The sequence below is a fragment of the Garra rufa genome, chromosome 21, assembly GCF_049309525.1.
Source record: "Garra rufa chromosome 21, GarRuf1.0, whole genome shotgun sequence".
In the NCBI taxonomy this organism is placed as follows: Eukaryota; Metazoa; Chordata; class Actinopteri; order Cypriniformes; family Cyprinidae; genus Garra; species Garra rufa.
In genome coordinates, this window is record NC_133381.1 from 5,270,499 (window position 1) to 5,298,404 (window position 27,906).

Sequence of the window (27,906 nt, forward strand, 5' to 3'; positions counted from 1 at the left end):
AAGTACTGTTTAATTAGTTTAACTGGATGTACAAGATTCCACAGTTATGTCATTTCTTTTTCTAATGAAGGGTTACTTAATTGTTTGTTTATGGGAGTGGCACATTTGGTCTAAAAAGTAGTCATGAATGCAATTATTATTATTTGTTTTTACAGTCCCTAACGCTGCTATATGGGCCATTCTAGAATTGGTCCAAAGACAAGAGTTGGAAACATGTAAATTGTATAATATCCAAGGTACACATTTCTAGTAATTGTGCAGTTAATTCTCGTATTGTATTTTTTGCTTACATCTATATTGTAACAATATTTCAAATGTAATCATACTGATCATACTGATTTCAAAGTTAAGGAGTCATTAGTTTGAATATACATTGAACCAAAAACTATCATATATCATATTTATTTTTGACAAAACACCCCACGTTTAAGTAGAGACAGTAATGCTTTAGTGGCGACCACATCACATTACAGAATTTTAACCCACATAATAAAACACTATTAAAAGTTTGCATAACTGGATAAAAATTGAGTTTATTTACCCCAAATATGAGGATTATGTTTTCCCTTTTGTCACTACCGAAACGATGACATGTTTTGATCGTGACTGTTTCGGTAGTGACCATTTCATGGCATAACACCCAAAAAACCAAAGATGTCACTACCTAAACTCCACCAAATGTTTTGGTCCTGACTGTTTCAGACGTTCGTTAAATTTACACAAAATTTGAACACATTTACCGCAAAATGAGACCTATCTACTTGCACCTTGTAGCTATGAGGGAGGGGGGACACAGGAATATTTCCTGATTATAAATGTAAAGGTATAGTTAAAATCAGTTTCAGCCAATGGACTAAAACACACAGTTTTGGTAGTGATATAAAAATGCAAGACATTTTTTAACAAAGTTTCCTAATTTACAAAGAAAATATAAAATGAATGTTTTTTTTTCACTTTTTAAAAGAATCAAAATATATTTTTTTAAAAACAACAATGGAAAAGAATTTCAATATTTTTTTCATAAGTTGAAATTTAGGGGTTAGGGTTCAGGAAAACCAACTCCCAAATTAAAGTACCCCATAAGCGATGATTTTAAACATAATACGCTAACTAATATTTTATATTATTGCAGGTTTCAATAGAAAATAGAAGGATCTTAGTAAACATCTAAGATTTGAGGAATTAAAGGTCCACTGAAGTGCTTCATTATTCTATGTGGTGACGAAAGTTTTACTGAAACAGGAAAACTAGGCAGGAAATATTGCACAGCCCACTTTTTTAAAATAGCCAATAGCATTCCATTTATATCTGCTTGGGCTGTTGAGCTCGGTAAAAGCCGCATTTGACAGCTTATAACAGCCATAGTCTAAAATATTACCCCCTAGATTCAATATGAAACTCTTACTATAACAAAATAGTGATCATAATCATGCTGAGGCTGTGTAGTTTAATACATGCCGACCCGTGCATATGATCTGCTCCATGCTATCATGTCTCTGGACCGGAGCCAAAGTCCGGAGTAGACTGCGAGCTGACACAACGCAAAACCAGACCGCCTTTGCCCCAATGAAAAGCACATTTACACTGTCTCAATCATTCCCTATCCCCTACATTTTGCACTACATGCTATTCACCATACTGATCTCAGCCACAGCTTCAACTACTATTTGTAGTGTTGGGGGCGGCACGCTACAGATTCTAGAGAGCATTTGATTGGACAGAACGTTTGATGAGAAGCTGAAGTGCAGCGTGATGTCATCAAAATCGTTGATTCATAATTGCAGAAGTGAGAGACAGTAAGTTTTGAATGCTCATATCTTGTAAACGCTAATTTTGTCATTGTTTTGGAGCACTAGCTTGTAGATAACTTATTCATACTAAAATCCCAAACACTTTTCTAATTTTGATTCATGGGGACTTTAAATGCTTTTCAAAGCGCGACAGCCAATGAAACGCCCCTTCTTCCAAACCTCCACCTCCAAATATATTCCAGCCAATCAGATCACAGCAAACGCGAAGGCGTTTTTGTGATTCGCTAAAAAAAACGCGGGCTGCTGCTCTGTATCCAGTCAATTTATTGAAAACCGAGAGAGCTGATTTCTCACAACTGTTTTGATTGAACGCTGTCAGGCAAAAATAACATTTTATGTATAGTATGAAAAAAAAATCTCGTACGTAACCTTTCTTTAACACGTTACACAAGTTTTCAGGAATCTCAAATCGTTTCTGACTAACTTATGTTTCCTCACATGACGCGGGGGAACTTTGAACAGGTTCTTAACGTTTCATAGCTCCACCTCCGCAGCCCTTTAAATGCTCCTGCGTGACTTACTCTGAGTCTGAAGTATCTGCGGTAAACCACTCCAAACTGAAGTGTCAACAACAGTCTGTATGATAACATAGGGATTATTATCGAAACCGCTTCCACCAAGACTGAAAAGATGTCTAATTTTGATGAACTTCTCCAACATGCTGGTGATTCCGGGTTGTATCAGAAGAGAATCTCTCTCTTAGGGTCTTTGCCTATTTTGCCGCTCGCATTTGTGCTAATAGGAGTTGTATTCTTAGGGTACACGCCAGATCACTGGTGTAAAACCACGGGTCTCCAGGACAAATGTGGTTTCTCTGAAGAGCAGGTGCGGGATTTGACAGTTCCCCAAACGGGATCCCGCGGCGCGTTTAGTAAATGCGTAAAGTTTGACGCGCTTTGGAACGAGAGCGCGCTCACATGTAATGTCTCCATGGACAGGAGCATTTTCACCAACAGCTCACATTTATCCTCTTGTAATGAAGGCTGGACCTTTAATGAGAACCGGACCACCATTATAACAGAGGTGAGAATCATTCTTTAGCAGCTCTTGCTAAAGAATTGACTTCAAACGAAATGAAAGTAGGAAATCATTAACAAGCATTTGCTTGCCTTCACTGATCAGGTGAACACAACTCCTTAAATGTTTAAATATACACTACTAATCAATATTGTTTGGACAGTAAGATTCTTTTTCTGTTTATTAAAGAAGTCTCTCCTGCTCACCAAGTCTGCATTACAGCAAAAGTAGTAATACTGTGACCTATTTGTACTATTTAGAATAACTGCTTTGTAAAATACAATTTTTAAAATGTAATTTATTCCTGTGATCTCAAAACTACATTTTAAGCATCCAGTCCAATATTCCGATTTGCTGCTCAAAAAACATTTAGTATTATTATTGTGTTGTGAATTGGTTTAGGTTTCTTTGAACACAAAGTCAAGAAGAACAGCATTTATCTTCGGTAACATTATAAATGTCTTTATCATCACATTTGATCAATTTAATCCGTCCTTGCTAAATTAAAGTATTAATTTCCAATTCCTTCCCAAAATATATAAATAAAATTTATACTGGCCCTAAGCTTTTGAATGGTATAGTGTTTAAAGTTACTGAATGCTAATCTTTGTGTCTTTCTATTGATCAAAGAATCCTAAAAAAAGTACTCAACTGTTTTTAATATTGATATTAATAATAATAAATGTTTCTTGAACAGCAAATCGGCATATTAGAATGATTTCTGAAGGATCATGTGACACTGAAGACTGGAGTAATGATTCTGAAAATTCAGCTTTGATCTCAGGAATAAATTACATGGTAAAATATATTAAATAGAAAACAGTTATTTTAAATAGTAAAAATATTTTACATTATTACTGCTTTTGCTGTGTTTTGTATCAAATAAGTGCAGGCTTGGTGAGCAGAAGACTTCTTTAAAAAAAAAAATCTTAATCTTAATCTTGAAAGTGTAGATGAATCTTTAATTATGTGTAGTGTTTTAACATCGTTGTCCTCATGTACCCTAGTTTACATTGATTTGTGAAGACTCTTGGCTTGCAGACCTGAACCAAGTTTCCTTAGCTGGAGGGTTTTTTATAGGTGCCCTAGTGACTGGATACCTAGCTGACAGGTATTTTTCATATTTTATCATGTATCAGCATGTTATATTCAATGTGCATAAAGCAAATCAAGTTGCATTTACTATCATGACATAAATGCATTCCAGCTTAACAATAATAAGCATTTTCTTTACAGGTTTGGTAGAAAATCATGCTTTATTGCGTCAATATTTGGCCTTGGAGTTTCTGGGATATGCATTATTTTTTCACCTTATTACCCTCTGCTCCTGTTTTTTCGATGTTTGCAAGGCTTTTTCGCCAAAGGCGCATGGACCGCCACATATGTGTTAGGTGGGTGCATAAGATGCCTTACTATAGCTGTTGTTAAGTACATGAATTAACATCAGGCTAAAACTCCAAATCAGTAGTTAAATATAACTACTTGGACATACTTTGATTGTAACATCACCACAAGTGGTTTTACGTTGCATTTATGCATTTGTTAGACACTTTCATGCATTGCATACAAGTTACACATTTTATCAGTTCATGCATTCTTTGGAAACCAAAACATTGACCTTGGAGTTGCTAGCACTGTCTGAACTACATTTCTTGATATTTTTTCCTTTTTTGAAACAGTTATCGAATTCTTTGGATCAAACAACAGGAAATTTGTCTCCGTTATGTCCCGTACTCTGTACTCGTTGGGTTTGGTGGTCCTTCCTGCTCTGGCGTATTACATTCCTTCATGGAAAAACCTACAGCTGGCAATGACTCTACCAACATTCATCTTTCTGAGCTATCACTGGTAATTGCTTCCAGTGGAACGATAGCATATTTATGAGTTATTCTTAATCACAGTTGAAACGAAGGTTCTCTTTAGTCGTTCTACATTTACGATTCCATCATACATCGCTTGCTGGGTATGGCAGACATTAATGTTGTAACAGGGTTATTCCAGAGTCTCCCAGATGGTTGCTGTCACAAAGGAAGACAAAAGAAGCTGTAAAAATTGTTGAGAGCATCGCTAAATGCAATAAAAGATCACTTCCTGAAGACTTTCAAGAGGTAAATTGACCCAGACTGTTTATCAAACTCATTGTAGTAGAACCAATGTTTGTTTGTTATATTCCTACATATGAGTTTGGATGTCTTAATTACAATATGAAATGGATTTAACTGATTTAGACTATTTTTAGATTTGTATTTAAGTCTAACTGTAAAAAATTGGCCTATATATATATATATATATATATATATATATACACACACACACACTACCAGTCAAACAGTAACTCACTTTTGCTCACCAAGCCTGCATATATTTGATCCAAAGTACAGCAAAAAGAGTAATATTTTGAAATATTTTTACTATTTAAAATATCTGTTTTCTATTTAAATATATTTTAATATTTAATTTATATTTAATATATATTTTTTTACTCCAGTCACATGATCCTTCAGAAATCATTCTGATTTGCTGCTCAAAACGCATTTATTATTGTTGAAAACAGCTTAGTAAATTTTTTTCAGGTTTTTTTTGATGAATAGAAAGTTAAGAAGAACAGCATTTATCTGAAATGGAAATCTTTTGCAGCATTATAAATACCTTTATCATCACTTTTGATCAGTTTAAAGCATCCTTGCTAAATAAAAGTATTGATTTCTATATTTCCCCGAATAAAAAAAGGAATAAAAAATAATATGATACTTTGATTTCAAGCTTTTGAATGGTATAGTGTATAATGTTACAAAAGATTTTTATTTCAGATAAATGCTGATCTTTGGATCTTTCTATTCATTAAAGAATCCTAAAAAAAAAATTACTCAAATCAAAAATATTGATTTAAAAATATTAAAAAAATAAACACACTAAAATTATAGTATTTTTTTTTTTTAAATGTATAAAAAGATTAAGCTTTTCTTCATCAACAGTATGCCGAAATGTTTACAAACCAAACTCAATAGTGAACATTCACAATTGAAACGTTAATTTAACAAATATTTGGAAACCTCTCCAAGAAAATCCGTTTTTCCAATAATTATTTAACTAAAAATAACATTGTATAGTGGAACCATACAAATTTCGTTTTTGCTCCAGATTACATCAGGGATTAGTGCTTGTGTCTGTGTACAACAATGTATCTCACATAAGTAGTCTTCTACACCATTACTCTGAAAAACATTGTTACTATATTTTGTTGGAACTATTTTGTGTTGATGTTTTAGATGGATCTACTGATAGAAAAACAAGAGGAAATCGTCCGCCCTTCATATAAAGATTTATTTAAAACTCCCAAAATGAGAAAACACACCCTCATCTTGTTATATGCATGGTAAACTGCCCCTGAATACACTTTTTTTTTTTAATGCAATTGTTTAACAGTATTGGACCAAATGCACTATAATTGCAGTATGACATTTATGGCTGTTGTTGCATCCTCTTTCTGCAGGTTTACCGGTGCGGTGGTGTTCCAGGGTTTGGTGTTGCGTTTAGGAATCACTGGAGATAATGTTTTCCTAGATTTTCTCATCTCAGCTGTGGTGGAGCTTCCAACTGGAATTATATTTTATTTCTTAGTCGACCGAATTGGCAGGCGACCTCTCATGGCAACAGTCAATTTCATTGGAGGTGCTGCTTGTTTGGCTGTGCCATTTATTCCACAGAGTAAGCTACAACCCCAGACACATTTAGGCAGTTTGTTTAATGTTTTATCTAAAAATGCGTAATTTACAGTGTTCATCAACTTCTTTTTCAAGATATTTCATGGCTCAAAAGAACCATTGCTATTATCGGAAGACTCGCGGTTGCAATTGGAAATGAGACTGTGAATTTTGCCAATACAGAACTGTATCCAACACCGCTCAGGTATTTTAAGTCTTTTGATATGAAATGAAAACTGAAATTAAAGCCAGATATTTGCATTTTTGGTCACACTTTAGTTTGGGGACCAATTCTTACAGTAAACCAACAATCAACTGACTTTTGCCTCAAAACTTCTATTTTGCTGCTTATTAATAGCCTAGTTAGTGTGGCAGTTGTTAAATTTAGGTTTGGGTACCAGGATTAAAAGATCTAAATATGGTCATGCAGAGCAAAACATTAATTTGTGCTTTATAATTACTAATAAACAGCCAAAATACTAGCAGTATGCATGGTAATAAGTAACTAGATAACAGTGAGAATTTGACCCTAAATTGTTTCAATACCATTTTTGGTTGCATACTGTTTTTTTTTTTTCACATTGGGGCTTGGGATCAAACCAGAGACTAAAACTTTAAACAACTTCTCCCTGTTTATCTTTTTAGCTACATAAACTAAAATTGGCACAGTCCTTCAACCTCTTCTGTTACACTCTTAAAAATAAAGGTGCTTCACGATGCCATGGAAGAACCTTTTATGTTTGAATGGTTCCATAAAGAATCTTTCAAATCTGAAGAACCTTTCTGTTTTACAAAAGGTTCTTTGTGGCTAAAGAAGTTTCTTCAGATTAATAAAAGGCAAGAAAGAAATGGTTCTTTAAAAACCTTTGACTGAATGGTTCTTAGTGGAACCACAAATGGTTCTTCTATGGCCTCGCTGTGAAGAACTTTTTCAAGCACCTTTATTTTTAAGAGTATACTTGAGTTTCTTTATCTTAAATAGTAGATGAATATCTCAATGATTTATCTATCAATACCATGGAAATGTGTAAAACACCTTAGCAGTACATTAGGAACTACTCACACGTAAATGTTTTCAAAAACATATTTATATATTTTATTTACCTTCAAAATGTCCAGTTCTGCAAACTAAATTAGAATTAATGTAGTTTTGAGTCAGACTGTTTAAAACATTTGGGCAAGGCCTTGAAAATGTATTTTGATGAATTTTCCTTTTCTTGATCAGTATTTCATGTGACACCTTATTTTAAGGGCCAATTTCCACTATTAACTAGCATGCATGTTACTAGCGTATTGGGTGTTTATTAGTACTTATAAAATGCATATTAATACTACCATACTAAAACCTACCTTACTAATAAGCAGCAAATTAGGAGTTTATTAAGAAAAAAGTCATAGTTAATAGCTAGTTGATGGTGAGAATTGGATCTTAAAATAAAGTGTGACCATATTTCCTTATTTGTGACCCTGGAGCACCAGAAACCTAAGGATCAATATTGAAATAGAGATTTAGACATCATCTGAAATAAATAAGCTTTAATAAGCTGAATAAATAAGCTTTCAATTGATGTATGTTAGGATAGGACAATATTTGGCCGAGATACAACTATTTGGAAAATCTGGAATCTGAAAGTGCAAAAAAATTAAATATTAAGAAAATTACCTTTAAGTTGTCCAAACGAAGTTCTTAGCAATGCATATTACTTATTAAAAATTTGGTTTTGATATATTTATGGTAGGAAATTTACTAAATATTTTCATGGAACATGAACTTTACTTAATATCCTAATGATTTTTGGCATAAAAGAAAAATTGATCATTTTGACCATACAATGTATATTTAACTATTGCTACAAATATACCCACGCTACTTATGACTGGTTTTGTGGTCATTAATGTAGTATTTCTTTAAAAAGAAATTAAATGCTTCTTTTTGTTAGTAATTTACATATTTTTCTTGCAATTTACAGAAACTTAGGTGTATCTGTGTGCTCTTCAGCCAGTGACATTGGGGCGGTTGTTGCTCCGTTTATTTTGTACAGATTAGCTAGTATTTGGCAAGAGCTTCCCCTCTTCGTCTATGGTGAGAAGTCATTTCAATCTCAGAAATCGAAGCACAAATAATATCCTTATGTTTATTATCAACTCACGTTTCTCTCTCTGTCAATGTATACAGGGGCCATGTCTGTTCTCTACAGTGGACTAGTAATGCTTTTACCAGAAATGAAAGGTGTGGATCTGCCAGAAACTGTGGATGATGTGGAAAACATGAGAAGGTAGGTTTAGTTTTGTTTTTAGTTCACAAATAATAGGTCATAGCTTTTAGTTTAGTCTATTAATAAAGCCATATGTTCTTTAGCAGGCGCAAACACAAGGAAAAAGATGGGGCTCAGTTTCCTGAAATAAACATTGTTCCAATGAAAGCAACTGAGAGAACACCCTAGCAACTATTTCATATGCAAACAATATATGTAGTCATATTTATAGCTGATAGCATATCCAATACTGTAATATTACCATAATATTATATATGGGACCCTGGACCACAAAACCAGTCTTAAGCAGCACAGGTATATTTGTAGCAATAGCCAAAAATGCATTGTATGTGTCAAAATCATCATTCATCACTTTTATGCCAAAAATCATTAAGATATTACATAAAGATCATGTTCCATTATATTTTGTAAATGTCCTACCATAAATACATTAAAACTTATTTTTTGATTAGTAATATGCATTGCTAAGAACATCATTTAGACAACTTAAAGGTGATTTTCTCTTTTTTTTTTTTTTTGCACCCTCAGATTCTAGATTTTAAATAGTTGTATCTCAACCAAATACTGTTCTATCTTAACAAACCACACGTCAATGCAAAGCTTATTTATTCAGCTTTCAGATGTTAAAATGAACCTTATGGCTGGTTTTGTTGTCCAGAGTCACATATGCAGCATGCATACAAAAGACAAACCGAACGTTTACATGCATTTAGATGCTTTTAGACAACAACAGATTTTTAAATAAGCTATATTCCCACACTTTTAATACTTTATTTGTTGATTATATTTCTTTTGTTCATTAAATGTTTACCCTCATATTTAATATCTAATGTGTCTATATATTTTTTTCATTGTTCATGTTCTGGGCGATGTAGTCTGTTTTATATTCATGCTCATAACTCACATCCAGCCAGCCATGAAACACAATTTTAATGATGAAATGCTTTTTATCGGCACACAATAATTTATGTTAATTAACATGTGACCTGTAAATTATCTTTCATTGTTATATGCTAGTGTCTGAATCCGAACAAAAGGGTAAATTGTTATTTTGGGCATGTTTAGCAACACCCAATCTAGACATTTTAGTTAAGCAGAGCAGATTTTGTTATTTTTTTTCCCCACTATATTTCAGTATATGGCATATATTGGACAAAAACACCCCAGCTCACAATCCAGTGGGCTTGAATGGACAAATTAGGGCAGTGTTATTGTAGCCCTATACATTAGGACACCGTGAGAAATGAGGTTGGCCTATAAACTACTGTGTGTTAATGGGATAAACCAATTTAAACAATCAACAATCAGTCTGGATGTTAATCAGGCTGGAAAAAATCAGTGCCGGGCATTTGATGTGAGGTTTAGTGAGCCTCAGAAGCTCTGTTTGCTTCATTTTGATACCAAGTTGGTTGATTATTGTAAAAAAAAAAAACAATCTGATAAGCTAAAATCGCAAAGATATGAAGCAAAAGCGAAGAAATGCCATTGATTCCGGTCATGAGCCTGAGACGGGTTTAGAAGAGCGCATGAGACTTCAGGAAAACATCCGACTGTGGAATTCAAACCAACTCAGCCTGTTTGAGATCACTGAACCTGATGAGGTAAACACTTCTTTTTAAAGATTAGACTTTTGCAAATAGGGTTTTGTAATGTTAGAACTACAATTTTACACTTTCAAACTGTTATGAAAAGAAATGTTTTGCACTTTAATAGTCTCAAGTTTCTACTAAATTTCATAAGGAGAAAGAAGTAAAACAAAAACCATAAATTTGAAGAATTTAATTCTTTATACTGAGATCTTTGACTTTCGATTTAAGACTGTTGTGTTTTGGCAAATCTGAGCACATTTTGAAGAATATTTCAGATCTCTTCAGGAACGTGTGGGGTTTATCATGAGAAAATCTAAGATGTATAACAAACATTGCTGTCTAGGATTTTCCATTTAATGTAATTGTTGTGTAGTATAAATATTGCGATTTAAAAATGGTTAGTTTACTTACATTTTAATAAATTACTAATTCAAATTTTTATCAAAATATATATTTTTTTTGTTTAATTTACTTTGTTCACATTTTTCATTTCATCTCATTGCTGTCTAGAATAAAAAATGAGATATTACAGACGATTGATGTGTTTTTTTTTTTTTTTTTTTTTTTTTTTAATTTAGATTGCATATTGCATTTTCTATTATTCTATTATTGCTGGTCGGATAAATTGAGATTTAAAAAAAAAATAGTTAGCTTCGTTCTATCTTCAATTTAATTATCTTTTTTATTCTTTAGGACTCTGTATTCCATGGAGTTGTTCGTTTCTACCTCCAAGACCATATTTCAGGGAACTGTGCCACAAAATGCATTTGCATTTTGAGCACTTCTTCCACACAAGAGGTCATTGAAACCCTGTTGGAGAAGTTTCAACATGATGGGACCTCACAACCTTTCTCATATTCATTATATGAGGTCTTAAAAAAATCAAGGTGATAGCAGGACTGAATTTAAGGAGACATTTTTGGAGACATTACTCACTTCCATTCACTTAATGTTTTGTGTTTTTGCCATTTAGAGGAAAGAAAACTGGACCTTTCAGAAAAGCCCTTGCTGGTTCAACTCAGCTGGAATAAAGACACAGATGGCCGATTTGTCTTGAGGAGAGACAGTTGTGTAACTTTACAAGTGTGTAATGTCACTTTCATTATATTAAATCCATTAGTTGTTATATCAAATATGTAAGTTAAATATGATTTGTTTTTTCTTAGAATGGATGTTTGGAAAATAATGAAAAAGTTGGAGTAATCGAGAATTTCAAGAGGACGTTATCAAGGAAAGAGAAGACTAAAAACAAACAGAAGAAAAAAGACATTTCTAGCAGTCTCACATCAGAAAACTATGTGTTTCAAAGTAAAACAAGCAGGTAATTAATCACTTTTTGTAATGAACATAGTAAGCAAATCTTAATCTGAAGGAGATTTTCTTTTTAGAAGCATGTGATGAAATGTTTGAAACTTTTTGAGGTTAAAGAGGTTCATTTCTATAATCAAAAGAAGACAAAGTTGTATGTAAAAACCTAATTAGTTTATTGTGGTTTGAACAATTAATATATTTAAAAAAGAAAATCAGACATTTGATGTTTGAGTGTGCAAAATGTGCACACATACTATAGCAAAAATATGTAGACACCAGTGAAAATATAAAAGCTAGTGTATTTAAAGCAAGAATATAGCAAAGGCACATACAAAACACAAATGCAAAATAAAAAGGTTCTCAAAAGAACTATAACCAGAAAATATAATAATAATAATAAAAAAAAAAACTGAATCTGTATTTACCTTTTAAATAAAACACAATATAACAACATTACGGTGACATTTTTTGCATATTGTAATTTACACTACAAGTAAAATGTCACTTTAATATGTTAATGTAATCGCTGAAGGTCATATAAAATCATAACTAATTAATAAATGTACTGTTGACTGCTTTTATTTTTATTTGCTGAATCAGTAAATCCTTCCAAACTATTTTTCTAAAAGCATGCAAGCTATACTTACAAAGCAACATTGGGTACACCAAAAATATATATATTTAGTATTCAATATTTAGCATATAATAAGTATATTTTCTCCTGATTACAGCGTGACACAGGACAACTTGGAATTGAATTGGAATCTCCCACTCAGCATTTCTTTAAAGGAAAAAGGTACTGTCTGTCCTGGCATAATAAAATCATCCCATCTGCACAAATACACAATACTCTCTGCTCTTTGGTCATTTATGTTTTGTCATTGATTTCTGTTTCAGATGAGGATTCTTTCTTGCTTGCTGTGATAAATGACATTAACAGCTCCACGTTTCACTTCAAGCTTTCGCCTGCGTATGTGTTTTATCTGGTTGGACGATTTTTAACCAGCCAATCTGAGCAGAGGAATAAACCTGAGCAGACTGAACAGAAAGTCTGCATGATATTTGACAAGATTGTGCACTTGATTCAAGACGTCGTTCAGGTAGATTAAAGATTGTAATAATACAAATGTGATATACAGTCAAGCCAAACATTATTCTGACACCAGATATAATTTTGGTATTTTATTACTAGTGAGTGCAGGACACTATAGTTAACTTATGTAAGTGAGGATAGCAAAATGAAGTAAACTGTGACATATTATACCCAAAAATTCTTCATACAGTGGACTGCCAGTAAAATTGATTCAGGACCATAAATTATTTAGACACTTTGATTTGACCATGTTTTGCCAAAGTGTTTTTTCTTTTTTACACCACAGGCACAGACTGAACAAACTTAAACATTGTTTGGTAATTGGTCAACATAGTATTGATTGTTGTGCAAACATTGTCATACTAACAGGCGTTTTAATTTTTGGATGATTATAGGTCATTACGTACTTTTCTATTAAAGTTGTCTGACATTATCAAGATGAATTTGTTCTGACACAGTTTTAACTCTGAGTTTTTGTCATATTTTATCACGATTTTCTAAACTATAGCAAATAAACTGTGATAATGTGAGAAACGTTGAAGGTGTCTGAATACATTTTGGTTTGACTGTACTTCATGACTTTACACATGGACTGAAAATGATCATAATTCCCTGATCATTTCTTTGATTCTGTCTGTGTTTCCTTTTTAGAAACAGAGGGACATCTCAGTGGCTCTTGCCTTCTGGATGGCCAATGCATCTGAGCTCCTGAACTTCATCAGATGGGACAGAGATCTGTGTCACATCACGTTCCAGGCTCAAAACTCTCTTGCTCAACTTGTGCAGCAGGCTTTTCGGTATGATAGAAGCGTGATTGCATTGAGATGTTTGCAGAAAGGGCGACGCATGTATTTTGAGTGTTTAATTAAGCGTTAATGTTTCCTCAGGTACCTGTCACATCGTCTTCAGGTTGATCTTGAAAATCAATTACCTGCATTCTTTGCTGATGTTAAAAAGGAAATGGCTCAGGCAAAAGAATTAGGTAAACTGTTAAGTAATTGCAAAATATAATGTTTTGTGTACAACCATTCAGACAGACTGCCATATTTTCAATGCATTGCACTGGTCTGCACTGATACAAATTATTTTGTGGTGAATTAAATAATACGGAAAAACAAAAGTAATTTCTACATTAAATTTAATTCAGACAAGAATTTAGAAAAAAAAAAGAGTAATTTCAATATTAGTACCCAATTTAAGCTTGTAGAATTTAAAATTTGAACTTGTAAGTAAATTAAAGCCATGATTCTATTGTTCCCATCATGCACTTTGGCATGAATAATTAATAAGGTTACATTTTCTGCTGTTTTCGAGATGTATTAACACTGTTTTATGATTGCTTTTGTTGTTCGGTTAAGTAACTTGCTGTTTTGTTACATCTAGAGTTAATTTTTTACTAATAATGACCCCCCAAAAAAACTATGAATTGTACTTGAGGACTGCAGGGCAAACTTAAAATGATTAAGTAGAAAATACTCATATAACTCTAACTGTACATGTTATATTTACTTATTTCCTTAGCTAAGTTTACTTAACTTAGTTAAGCAGATTTTACTTAATTCCATGCTTAAATTTTAATATGCGTGCAAAAAACTGTACAATTTACTTTTAAATTTACTTTAGTTTTTTCAGTGTGGTGTCATTTAATTCAGATTAACAAAACAAGTCTTTTAAGTACTTTGCATCTCAGTCAATTGGTGCTTTCTGCAAAAGAAGCTTTCTTTACTCAGTATTTTTGTTGTACAAATATGTCGCAAGTGATGTTCAAGAAACTTTTAGCAATGTGTAATTGAGCAAAAAAAAAAAAGCTAAACCTTAAAGGAATGGTTCACCAAAAAATGAAAAAAATTTACTGGCATTCATAATGTACTGTAGATGAGCTTGTTTGTTTGTCAGAACAGATTTGGAGAAATGTAGCATTGCATCACTTGCTCACCAATGGATCCTCTGCAGTAAATGAGAGTCCACACAGCTGATAAAAATCACAATAATGCACAAGTAATTCACACCACTCCAGTCAATCAATTAACGCCTTGTGATGCAGAAAGCTATGTGTTTGTGAGAAACAAACCCATCAATAAAACATTTTTGAACTTAAAGGAATAGTTCACTTTCAAAACAAACATTTACAGATTATGCATTCACCCCTTTGTCATCCAAACATGTTCATGTCTTTCTTTTTTCAGTCGTAAAGAAATTGTTATTCATATAATCTCTTCATATAATATGTCATAATATGAAGAGAAATCCTGAAATGTTTTCCTCAAAAAACAATTTCCTTATGTCTAAAGAAAGAAAGACATGAACATCTTGGATGACAAGGGGGTAAGTACATTATCAGTAGATTTTTGTTCTGAAAGGGAACTACTCCTTTAAAACTTGAACTTTTTTTCTGGCTAAAATGCCAGATAGATAAAATAGAGTCCTCTAGTCATAATATTGATTCTTCACTTTAAAAAGTTGGCTTATCTGAGAGAAATATGCACAGATCAAGCACCATTTATGAGCCAAAACAAATCTCTCTAAACAAATGTGACCCTGGACCACAAAACCAGTCTTAAGTCGCTGGGGTATATTTGTAGCAATAGCCAAAAATACATTGTATGGGTCAAAATGATTGATTTTTCTTTTATGCCAAAAATCATTAGGAAATTAAGTAAAGATCATGTTCCATGAAGATTTTTTGCTAAATTCCTACTGTAAATATATCAAAATGTAATTTTTGATTAGTAATATGCATTGTTAAGAACTTAATTTGGACAACTTTAAAGGTGATTTTCTCAGTATTTTGATTTTTTTTGCACCCTCAGATTCCAGATCTTTAAAAGATGTATCTCGGCCAAATATTGTCCTATCCTAACAAACCATATATCAATAGAAAGCTTATTTATTGAACTTTCATATGATGCATACATCTCAGTTTTGTAAAATTTAACCTTATGACTGGTTTTGTGGTCCAGGGTCACAAATATGTGAGTGCATTTTGATATGAGAGGACAACAAGGGATGGACTTTTTATTATGAGTTATTGTCACCAAAAGTGACGGTTTAAAAAGTAAAGAAAAAACTTTAATGATGAATTTGTTTCTTCCAAAGACATTTTCTCACTTTACAAAATGTTAATTGGTAAAATGGATTATTATGATTTTTATCAGCTGTTTGGACACATTATTATCACTCTGATGGCACCCATTCACTACAGAGGATCCACTGGTGATTAAGAGATGCAATGCTAAACATCTCCAAATCTGTTCCCATGAAGAAACAAACTCATCTTCATCTTGGAAGGCCTGAGGGTGAATACATTTTCAGCGAATTTTTATTTTTGCGTGAACTATTCCTTTTAAGTTGCTTCAGATGATAAAACATCTGGATTAAAGATGCTGTGTACGTTTACAAATAAAGAATCTGTTCTGAATTATCTTAGAAGGCGTCTTGAACACTCTCATAAAGACCATGAGTTTGCTCCGAAGGTGTCGGGTCAACCCTGCTCTGAGCATCCAGCTCTTTTCTCAACTCTTTCACTTCATGGGGGCCTGGATCTTAAACCGGCTCACAGCGCCGGGGTCCACGCTATGCTCAAACTACAGGGGCGAAACTCTACGCCAGCGTCTGAGGCACGTGGAGGCCTGGGCAGAAAGACAAGGGCTGGAGCTGGCCGTCGACTGCCATCTCAGTCGTGTAATTCAGGTAGATGATGAGAGATACAGCATGCAAACTGCTGTTTTGAACAATATTATTTAGATCTTAATCAACATGAAAAGATCTTACCCATCTGTGGTTATTTCCTTAAAAATGTTGCTCCCTTTAGGCGACAATGCTTCTGACCATGACCTCTTACTCGACACGAGACGCCCAGATGATTCAGTCCACATGCTACAAGCTGAACTCACTACAGCTGAGAGCACTGATGAGTAAAAACCACTACAGCCCAAACCAACCCTGCTTTCCACCCGTAAGTGAAGAAAAATGACAACACTTATCAAAATCAAAACTGCTACAATTGAAATATTTTCTTGTTTTATCTTCCAGTGCAAATATCTGAATATTCTTAAATCTAGATCATTTAAACTAAGAAGAAATATGGCATGAGATATTAAGTCAATTAAGACTTAAGTCAATTAATAAAAAGTTTCTTACACTCACCAAGGCTGCATTTATTTGATCTCCAAGTAGGTAACATTGATAATAACAATAATATTGTGATAACAGCATTGATATGAAATAGCAAAATACATTTATAATGCTTTAAAATATTTGTCATTTAAAATTTTCTTATCTTCCAGTACAAATATCTAAATATTCTTAAATCGAGATGTTTTAAACTAAGAAGCAAGATGGCATAAGATATTAAGTCTTGTTTTCTGAAACATGTATCAAAATGAAGTGAGTTTAAGATTAAAACATGAAAAAACATGATGGATGTGGTCATAAAAATAAAAAATAAACTTGTCTTGTTTTAAATGTATTTTTCTTACCCCATTGGCAGATATTTTTCTTGTTTTAGGCTTAACAATTTTGATACATTACATTTCTCAAATCTAATTATATTAACTTGAGAAGCAAAATAAGATAAAGTCTTGTTTTCTGGAAAATGTATCAAAATCAAGACAGTTTAAGCTTTTAAAAAAAAAAAAAAAAAAAAAAAGAAATACACTACCAGTCGGTAGTAAGTTTTTGAACACTAAGATTTTTTTGTTTTTTAAAGAAGTCTCTTCTGCTTACTAAGCCTGTGTTCCATTTCATATAAATGCTGTTCTTCTGAACTTTCTATATATCAAAGAAACCTGAAAATAAATCTAAATGGATAAATGGATAGTTGTTTTTTTGAGCAGGAAATCAGAATATTAGATTGTAATAATTTCTGAAGGATCATGTGACTGGAGTAATGATGCTATAAATTCAGCTTTAAAATAACAGGATTTTAAAATCTAAAAAGAAAACATATTTTAAATAATAAAAATATTTGAAAATGTAACTGTTTTTCTGTACTTTTACAAATCTTACTGTTCAAAAACTTTAGACAGGTAATGTATATGGTCAGGAAAAAGTAGAAAATATGTTCAGAAGAATAAACTTGTTTTTGCTTTAAATTAAGTTTATTTTTCTTATCCATAACCTTGAACTCAATTTTCCTAAAACTTAATATTGACATTTTGCTTCTCAAGCAAATGTACCTTGATTTAAAAATGTTTGTAAATTTCTATAGGAAAACAACGCAATAATACTAAGGAAGAAAATATTATTTTGCACTGTGGGCATAATTGTCTCGCTGAAAGACGGCGTCTACATAGATTTTGTCATTCATAGGCACTGATAGAGCGTGTAGCCACTTTGGCAGAAACAACAACAGATGTCCTGAAAGAAGAGGGTGGAGAAATTCGACTTGAAGAAGAACTGGACCTTCACCTGCCTTTCCTGTTGCCTGAGGACGGATATTCATGTGATTCCATGCGTGGCATTCCCAAGGGATTTCAGGAGTTTTTAGAGCCCATCTGTCACAAAGGTAGCATTATCTGTTTTTCTAGTGATAGTCTAGAGTCAGTATGTATAGATTTAAAATTAATAGTTAAAGACACATAAATCTTTAATTTTGTTTTGCATCTTTTCTAGGTGTCTGTAAATTAATTTCCCATTCCAACTGTGTCGGGACTTGGACCATTTTCTTTGGCCCAAAGGATTTAACTTGGGTATGTTGCCAATTTACAGATAGTCATGGATTGTTAGTGTAGGGAGCATGGGGAAACACGAAGGAGCCATGAAAGTCAAAACAAGCCGAACATTGAATAAATCAAACTGTGAAACAAGGAAAAAACAACCTCTAGGAACAATGTTTAGACAGGACAAAGAAACCGAGGAAAGGCAGGGCTATAAATACTCAAACGAGGACCTAATCAGGATCATTAACTAACACAGAATAACTAATCAGGGCAACTCAGGAACATGACCAAATAAGGAAAAACAGGAACATGGATGTGCCACAGATTGTATTAAAGTTATTAATTCCCATAAAACAGCCAAGAATTAACACTGTTATGAAGTAGTAAAGAAACTTGTCCTCATTCATCTGAAACATCTGTACTATAAAGGAGCTGTTAATGTTTTTATGTTTTACTTCTGAAGCTCTTCTGAATTAATTCTCTTAATACACTCACTATAATTAAGCTGACATATCTGAACACTGAACACAACAGTAATTTTATTTTGTCAATACTAGAAACCTGAAGCAGTGAAAATAACTCTAAAGAAGCCTTTGCATGGTGGAATGGGAATGAGCATCATAGCTGCCAAGGTAAGTGCAATTTAAAGTAATTATGGTAGTTTTTTTTTTTTTTTTTTTACATGAACAAAACGCATTACAATTAACGTGAGTTATGAAATCAGATTACTTTTTTCAAGTAACTAGTAAAGTAATGCATTACTTTTTCAAAAGTACATCAGTAACTTTTTGTTACCCCTTCAGTCGAATCACTTCGACGTTACATTGGGATCTCGCCTGAGAGACCGATCACCTCTGAGCCTTATTAAAAAGGCCAATTGAAAATTGGCGAGTGGACGTGCGCGCCGGCCACGCCCCCGTACATACGGGTATATAAGATGGCTGCGCGCACCACTCAGTCAGACTTTTGCTTTCAGAGCCGATGTGTCGAGCCTCTAAACAGCCGAGAAGAGTTCTTCAGAGTTCATGCTCCCTCCTGCTGCTGCGCTGCCATAACTAAAAGAGTGTTTCACAGAAAGAGCATTGTTTGGCAGCCGCCAGCGCGGTCCCGCGGGCGGCCGTTTTCACGGCCATATAAAGCCTTTTTGCATTCCAGCGAGCAGCCCCGGCGAGTGCATTGCCCCGCGGCGCCTCCCTGGGCAAACCGGGATCACAAAAGAGCAATTTCTAGCGGCCGTTTTAGACGTTCTTTTCAGGATGTCTTTTCGGCCGTGCGTTTCTGGATGTGGTAGTTTCCTCTCCTCAGCAAACGGACATGAGCGCTGCCTCACGTGTTTAGGCTTTGAGCACACTGGGGTGGTGCTCATGAATGGTTCATGCGGTGAAAGCATGACCATGACCACGCTGAAGTCCCGCCGCTCGTTCGCGAGCTGGCTCCCCCCGCCTCCCTCCCGTGGTCAGCCGTTGAGCCGCCTATGCTCTTCGGCCACCGCGGTGGGGCGCGGGGGGGGACATTCAAATTACGATAGACAGCATTCCGCCGGCTCAAAAAGCCCTGCGGACCTCTCTATCTCAGCGCGGTCCCGTTGAGTTTCCGCAGCAGACGCTTCCCCGCCTGGCGGGCTGAGCGTCTCCTTCGGTGCTCCTGCAGAGGATGAGATGTCTGTCACAGCATCAGAGGGAGAGTCAGACGGTGACACATCTCTTCCCGCGGCGCGGCGCCCACCCATGGTCGCTGCCCCCCCGGAGGTTGATGTCGAACTGTAGGCTATGCTTCTCCGGGCGGCCGGGGGGGATCGGTTTGAAGGTTCCTCAGGGGGCCCGGCCGATCCTTCTAGGCTGGACGACTGGTTCCTGGGGGGGGCCCGGCGGCAGCGCCGCGCTCCCCCCCGGTCCCGTTCTGACCGGATGTGCATGAGGAGCTGACAAAATCTACGGCGCCCTATTCATTTGACGCGCTTCCAGCTCCTCTCCCCTCGCCACTCTCCATGGCGGGGCAGCCAAGGGGTACGTGGCGGTCCCCCGGGTCGGGCGCGCCATCGCGGTGCACCTTTGCCCGCAGGCGCGGCCGCCTGGTGGGGCCCTCCGCGTCTCCCTTTTTGGGCATGTGAAATTCTTCCGCCCTCATCGGCTGGGCCTTTTCTGCGCCCCCCGACACGCTGCCCCGCCCTGCAGGCCATGGCAACACTGCAAAAGTGCCAGGTGCAGGCACCTTAAGGCCTGCACGAGAGTGGTCCTGACCAGGGGGTACTTGAAGAACTCCGCGCCGCCACTGACTTCGCCCTTCGGGCTACTAGGTCGCGGCGTGTCCCCTTGGTCAGGTGATGTCCACCTGTGTGGTCCAGGAACGCCACCTATGGCTGACTCTGGCCCGGATGGCAGAGGCCGACAAAGTTCGCTTTCTCGACTCTCCCATTCCCCAGAGCGGCCTATTCGGCGACACCGTGAAGGGTTTTTGCTCAGCGGCGTCGAACGTATCGCCGGCCCCCAAAAGCCTGCGATCCTCCGCCCATCAGCATACCCCGTCGAGATGCCAGAGCAGTACGCCTCCCCGTCGTTCGGGCTGGGCATCTCCTCTGGCGCTCCAACGGTCCAGAGGCAGACGGAGGCCGTCCAACATATCCTGCCCCGCCGCGAAGTTACCATTCCGCCGCCTGGGCCCCCGCCTCCGCCTGCCCGTCGCCGAGGGCGTCCCCCCGCAGCTCCGTCCCCTGCTGAGCCACACGATCCAGGCTCGCAGCCGACGTCGAGCCGCCCGTGGGAGAGGGACGCCGCTCGCCTCTCAGGGTCCTGCGACGGAAGACCCTCGCAGGCGAGCTTCGAAGCGTCCCTGATGCGAGCACCCCCGGAGGTGGAGAGAGCTACTCTGTCGGCACTCCCGCTGGAAGCGGGACTTAGCCGGTCATTTGAAATCACAGAAAGACCCAGCCTTCTCACCTCTGGGGCCCCGGCCCCGAGTTTCCTTCCTGAGCAGCACTTCCACTCCTCGGAACCAGACTCGGGACCGGATGTCGCCAGCGCGGGAACCAGGGAAGTAGGTAAGCACTGCTTAGTGCAGTTAGACACTTCTCCAGGACGTTATCCTTCTGGGTTTTGTCTCCTTCCCTGTCTTTCCCCAGGCTGCCCCACCACGGTCACGCCGGTCAACGTTCCCTTGATACCACTACACTGGTTGATACGGACGGTACGGCCCGGCTCCAGGCGTCCGCCCAGACTCACAGGTACCCCTTACATTCTTTATTCAGAAACAGGCGTGCCTCTGTTCTGCCTGCGGAGGTCGCGTTCCTACTGGCGAAGGACGCGATCCAGCCTGTCTCTCCAGCCGGGACGAGGTCGGGGTTTGATAAGAGTCCTGACTTCACGTGTCCAGTTAGAGTGGTGGGTTAACATCCGCCCTGGATGGAGCTCTGTTCCGATCCCTTCTTAGGCTGTCGGCACACATGCTCACGACGACGCACATACAAGTATGTTCCGTCTCCAGGGCTGGGTTGCAGCCATCTGCCTGAAGGGCACCCGCTGTCGCGTCTCGATCTCCCCGGCGCACACCCCTTCGGCGGTCTGCCCCGGGGATCGAGCGCTCAGCGCGAGGTGCTTCCATTTGGCTAGTCCCTCTCCTTCCTGCCTTCTTAGGCCATGGGAGCTCCCCTGTCCCCTCTTCGGCAGACAGGTATTCGCGTCTTCAACCGTCTCTTCGACTGGTGCTTTACCAGCCCACTCGTGAGTTCCGTTGTGCGAACATTGGGACCTGGTGCCTCGGCACCCCCGCCATCTGGTCCTTCAGGCCAACCGAGGAAATTCGTTTCCTCGGTCGGGAGCCCGACTCGGTCCTCAAGACAGCCCGCCTTACTACCAAGAGCGCGCAGTCAGTGCTGTAGTTCCTGAATCAATCAGGCACAACACAGCGGTTCTCTCAAACTGAGGCTCCTGGGGCACATGACAGCTCTAGCCGCTAAGAGCCGCTAAGCTTGTTCATGTGAGACCGCTTCAGCACGATCGAGTCCCATGATGGGCATGGCATCTCGGCCCACTCCGGACTGGCGTTTTCCCGCAGTTTGGCCGACAAGCCAGCCCGTGGCTCACCACGGGTTGGGTTGCCATGTACGACAGAGGCTTACAGCCTCTCCATCTGCTCCCAGGGAGTATGTGGCAGATTTTGCTACTGGCCATTCACTCGAAGCAGGTAAACTCAACCGTGCAGCCTATCGGCTCTCACGGCAGTCCACCACCTGCAGGATGGCGACTCCACCCCGTGACGCAGCTAGTTTGGAGCATATCGGTAGGCCAGCCACATCCGCTCGCCCCCGATTGCTCCCATTACCAGCTGCCTCTTTCAGAGCAGCGCTGGCACTCAGCTGTCCTCCGGGGCCCAAGTACGCCCTTCCCCAGCGAGCCTCCTTGCACAGACTCTGTGCAAGTCCAGGGAGGACGAGGAGTAAGTCTGTTGGTTGCGCTACAAGAATGGCCCACCCAGACTCAGGTCTAGTAACCGTTCCCTCGCGGCAGTCCCTCCCTGTAGGGCACGGGATGACACCCAGACCTCTCCGGCCTTCGCAGGCCGTGATACAATTATCACTCAGTACCGAGCTCCCTTGACTAGGCAGGCTCGCACTGAGATGAGGTCTATTTGCTGGCTTTCCACAGAGTTACACGGTTGCAGTATGCTTCCCTTCCTGCAGGAGAGTTGAGCGCAGACTGTCCCCTCACTCTAAGTATATGCAGCTGCTTCGCCGCGTATCACATGCAGTAGATGGAGCTAAGTAGGTAAGCATTCACTGGCCGTGAGGTTTCCCAGAGGTGCCCAGAACGCACCCCACACCCTCTTGGGGCCTTTCCGTCGCCTTCAGAGCCGCGGGACGCTCCAATTGAGCCACTGGCCTCAGTCGAGCTAGCATTCCTGTCATCAAGACAGCGCTCCTGACCGCCCTGGCTCCCGTTAAGAGGGCAGGAGACCTAAAAGTTTTCTCTGTCAAGTAACGCCTCATACCCTCTGGGACCCCCCCGTCGCCTTCGGGGCCGCGGGGTGCTCCTCAGGAGCCTCGGGCCTCAGTCGAGCTAGAATTTCTGTCATTAAGACAGCACTCCTGACTGCCCCGGCTTCCTTAAGAGGGTAAGTTACCGACAAGCTCAGGTTCCTCAGAGGTGCTTAGCACGCACCTCATACCTCGTGGGCCTCCCCGTCGCCTTTCAGGGCCGCGGGTCGCTCCGTTGGAGCCACGGGCCTCAGTCGAGCTAAAGTTCCTGTCATTAAGACAGCGCTCCTGACTGCCCTGGCTCCCATCAAGAGGGCCTATAAGCTTCTCTGCCAGCAAAGTGTGTCGAGAATTCGGGCCCGGCGTTCTCCACGTTACCGTCGAGACCCCGGCTCGGTGCCCAAGGTCCCCACCACGCCTTTCCGCGACCAGGTGGTAGACCTGCAAGCTCTGCTCTGGAGGAGGCAGACCCAGTCGTGCGATGTTGTGTCGTTAAATATGTGAGACTGAATCACTCGGCACTTCAGCCGCACCAGCAGCTTCTGCCTCGGGATTCGCAGAAAGGGAATGCTCCCCGAACTGAGGTTGGCTAAATGGTGGTAGATGCCCCTCCCTGTTATACCCAGGGACAGCCGTGATCCTTGGTTCATGGCACCTCACCAGCAGATGTAAAAATCGGAAGCTGCGGGCTGGGCGACACCCTACCTTCGCTTGGTTCTCCAACCTTGCGTAGAGGCCGTTCTCCCGTGTCCTAACTTAGGGACTCTCAGGCGAGCGGGAAGACCGGCTGGTGTCGGCTTGCTGCGCCATTTCCACGTGGATCCGTGCGCTATTTCCCAGAATGTTCCCTCCGGCGAACCCTGGGTCCTCCTGCCCCGCAGTCAGGGCTAGGCGCGGAGTAGTCCTGCACTGTGATCCTGCCTGGGTTTCCTTCGCCCCGCAGGTTGTGGCTTAGTTTTTTATTATTCCAGCGGAGGAGACCGCTGTTTCCCTCGTATATCCCCAAAAACTTTTTATGGATATATTGAATTATTCTTATTTCCACATGTAAAATTTCATGTGCTCCGCCCCCCCAACCCATGCTTCAGTACAACTGGCATCCCTGGAGGGGCCCCCTTATTGGGCCCCAGGGCGTTGGGAAGGTTACGTTACACTTCGCCTGCCGGCACGTATACTTGTCAGCACGTGAAGCTGTTGCGTAACGCGGCGTCAGGGTCGTGGCCTTTTCCATGGGTTTGTTCCCAATGTAACGTCGAAGTGATTCGACTGAAGGGGTAACGTCTAGGTTACGAAGGTAACCCTCGTTCCCCGAAGGAGGGAACGGAGACGTTACATTCCCCTGCCACGCCCCTGGCGTCGCGCTGACGCCGGGCTCTCCCGGCTCTTCAGCAAAAGCCTGACTGAGTGGTGCGCGCAGCCATCTTATATACCCGTATGTACGGGGGCGTGGCCGGCGCGCACGTCCACTCGCCAATTTTCAATTGGCCTTTTTAATAAGGCTCAGAGGTGATCGGTCTCTCAGGCGAGATCCCAATGTAACGTCTCCGTTCCCTCCTTCGGGGAACGAGGGTTACCTTCGTAACCTAGACGTTTCCTTTATGCATTTAATCCAATTTTTTAACCAATGTCTTTGCTAAAACTTATTTTAGATTAACATTTGTGCTTCATTGTTGAACTCCTAATAGTTCTACTATACAGATGTGAATTTACTTTTCCTTCAGCCTTAGGCTTATTCATTTCACTTTTTGGTGAGAAAGGGCTTTTACTTATTACTTGCTGAAAATCAAACTTTTTATAAAAAAAAAAAAAAAAAAAAGCCTTGCCCAGATTTAGAAAGTAACGGAAATATAATGTAACACATTAATTTCCATAAAAAGTAACTAAGTAACATAATGAATGACTTTTTTTAATGCAATATTGTAATTACTTTTAAAAGTAACTTTCCCCAACACTGAACATGAACTTAATCAATAATCAAAACTTATACTGCGTTTAGTTGTCTTGGTTAATGTGAATTTCAACATTTAAGTGTGTTAATATTCTGTTCAATGCGCTGTCAACTATTAAGCAAACAATTTTTAACTAAAGTTTACAAATATAATAAAATCTGAAGAAATATATCACTAATTTTTAGTTTATGTTAGCTTATGTGACAAATTAGACATAATCTTATAGCGATGCATATATCAGAACTTATTTTACAATTGTCTGTGATCAAATTGATTTTTATCTTTCAGGGTGCTGGTCAGGATAAGCTTGGCATTTTTATTAAATCTGTCATCCAAGGAGGAGCAGCAAATGTGGTCAGTTTTATAAGGCAAATACTGAAAGCGTAAATCATGTGCCTATTTGCATTATATTATATATTGTTGTGTTTTGATGAAGGATGGCAGACTGAATCCAGGAGATCAGTTATTGAGTGTGGATGGCAAAAGTCTTGTGGGAGTGTCACAGGAAAGGTAAAATACTCTTTAATATAATTTAATTATTTAGTGTTTTTAAGCCTAATGTGCATGACTAGATCAGATGCACATTTGGAAGTGAAAACTGATTTTTAATAATTGTTTTCAGGGCTGCAGATATAATGACGCACACTGGATCAGTTGTAACACTGGAAATTGTCAAGTCAGCAGCTGTATATTATGGTTTTGAGGGAGTATTTACCCAGACGCCACAAACAACATGTAAAGGTGCTGAATGCTAAGCAAATTACATTATAACACACTGCACTGCAATTTTACGATTATATACGATTTTCCCTTGTTTTCCAGTACAAGTATTTAATTGTTCTTAAATCAAGATAAATTAACTTCAGAAGCAAAATGACAAGAGAAGTCCTGTTTTCTAAAATTGTATCAAAATGAAATTAGAAAAAATCTTCCATATCTAGCATGCATTGGCAGATTTTTTTTTTTTTGTTTTAGGGTCAAACTCGCTTAATTTTTTTATGCATTTCCAGAAATCAAGTCTTAATATCTTATGTCATTTGGCTTCTTAAGTAAATGTAATTTAACTTCAGAATGTTTAGATATTTGTGCTGGAAATGACAAAATACTAAGAAAACCATTTAAATACTTAAATACTTAAATTCACTTAATGCTTGTACTGTATAGCCAATATATAACATATGGCTTTGATTATATGCTTGCTTGTTTCACATTTGTTAGATCATAAGAACAGTGGACCGTCCAAGCAGACGTCCAGTGTCTCTGATTTTCACAACAGTGCCGAACCATCTCTTCCTGGTCCATCAAAACCATCAGAAACCTGTTTGCACACAATCAGCAGAGCGAACACAAAACAAAACCAGAAATGGCTCAAGCAGAAATTGGAGTATCGTTCTAATCCAAACCTGGCATGTGAGTGTTTATATTGTCACTTAATTGTGTTGTTTGTTTTTGGCATAAGCTCTTATTTTAATTCAATCTTCATCAGATGGCCAGGGAATGCCTGTTAATTCAGTTCCCACTGAAAAGATGACGTTATCTTTCTCCACCGACAATCTCTTGGATTCTGTGAGTACAGATCAATGTTTTTTGTTTATTAAGATAATCACCTTTATGAACATTCCCATGTTTTTTTACTGTTGAACTCACCTCAGGGGAAACCCAGAATCACTCTTTCAAACACGGAGACTTTTCACAGGGAATATCTGACCCTGCCAACATCCAAACCACACAGCAATAAAACACCAAGAACCACTGAACATCCTCCGCATATTGATAGATTCTCCAGGGATCAGCACAAGATCAACTTTATGGTATTTGTGTGTTACACTTCCTGTCTTTTTTCTATTTGTTTTATTGCTGTGTTTGATATTTGTGCTTTCATAAGCTTTGCATTAGAAGCAAAATCTCTTGGCAGATAGGGAAGACCAGGGCTAGTTGTCACATTTATGTATGTGACTCTGGACCACAAAACAAGTCTTAAAGGAGAAGTTCACTTCCAGAACAAAAATTTACCGTCTTAAAGAAACAGTTTTTTGAGGAAAACATTTCAAGATTTTTCTCCATATATTCTATGGTGCCCGCGAGTTTGAACTTCCAAAATGCAGTGGAAATGCAGCTTCAAAGGGCTTTTAACGATCCCAGCCGAGAAAGAAGGATCTTATCTAGTGAAACGATCAGCTATCTTCAAAAAAAAAAAAAAAAACATTTATATACTTTTTAACCTTAAATGCTGGTCTTGTTTAGCTCTGTATTCCGGTTCATGACAGTTAGGGTATGTCAAAAAACTCCCATCTCATTTTCTTCTCCATCTTCAAAATCATCCTACATCGCTGCAAAAGTACCGACCCAATTTTACAAATTGAACATGAAAAGAAAATGAGATGGTAGTTTTTTGACATACCCTAACTGTCATGAACCGGAATACACAGAGTTCACGCAGAGCTAGACAAGACGAGCATTTAAGGTTAAAAAGTAAATAAATTGTCCATTTCTTTTTTGAAAATAACCGATAGTTTCTACTTAGTTT

General features: G+C 38.6%; 2 protein-coding genes across 2 annotated transcripts in view; both read left to right on the plus strand.

Moving 5' to 3' along the window:
• The first annotated feature begins 2,366 nt into the window (after positions 1–2,366).
• On the plus strand, positions 2,367–9,111 carry LOC141295984 (solute carrier family 22 member 3-like). Its single transcript, XM_073827267.1, has 11 exons — positions 2,367–2,834; positions 3,836–3,939; positions 4,065–4,219; positions 4,508–4,676; positions 4,819–4,936; positions 6,098–6,204; positions 6,322–6,536; positions 6,629–6,737; positions 8,503–8,615; positions 8,709–8,808; positions 8,892–9,111. The coding sequence occupies exons 1-11, from the start codon at positions 2,442–2,444 to the stop codon at positions 8,974–8,976; spliced, it is 1,668 nt and encodes a 555-aa protein (XP_073683368.1). The 5' UTR covers positions 2,367–2,441; the 3' UTR covers positions 8,977–9,111.
• A 1,157-nt stretch (positions 9,112–10,268) lies between these two features.
• LOC141296250 (afadin-like) overlaps positions 10,269–27,906 on the plus strand; it is a 20,183-nt gene continuing 2,545 nt past the window's right edge. The window contains exons 1-18 of the mRNA XM_073827518.1: positions 10,269–10,409; positions 11,091–11,269; positions 11,363–11,480; positions 11,564–11,705; positions 12,606–12,808; positions 13,453–13,598; positions 13,689–13,783; positions 16,229–16,491; positions 16,613–16,756; positions 18,112–18,307; positions 18,415–18,491; positions 19,019–19,093; positions 25,668–25,733; positions 25,816–25,889; positions 26,002–26,120; positions 26,598–26,789; positions 26,866–26,945; positions 27,032–27,190. Of these exons, the coding sequence (XP_073683619.1) occupies positions 10,269–10,409; positions 11,091–11,269; positions 11,363–11,480; positions 11,564–11,705; positions 12,606–12,808; positions 13,453–13,598; positions 13,689–13,783; positions 16,229–16,491; positions 16,613–16,756; positions 18,112–18,307; positions 18,415–18,491; positions 19,019–19,093; positions 25,668–25,733; positions 25,816–25,889; positions 26,002–26,120; positions 26,598–26,789; positions 26,866–26,945; positions 27,032–27,190 (2,469 nt within the window). The remainder of the gene's footprint in view (positions 10,410–11,090; positions 11,270–11,362; positions 11,481–11,563; positions 11,706–12,605; positions 12,809–13,452; positions 13,599–13,688; positions 13,784–16,228; positions 16,492–16,612; positions 16,757–18,111; positions 18,308–18,414; positions 18,492–19,018; positions 19,094–25,667; positions 25,734–25,815; positions 25,890–26,001; positions 26,121–26,597; positions 26,790–26,865; positions 26,946–27,031; positions 27,191–27,906) is intronic.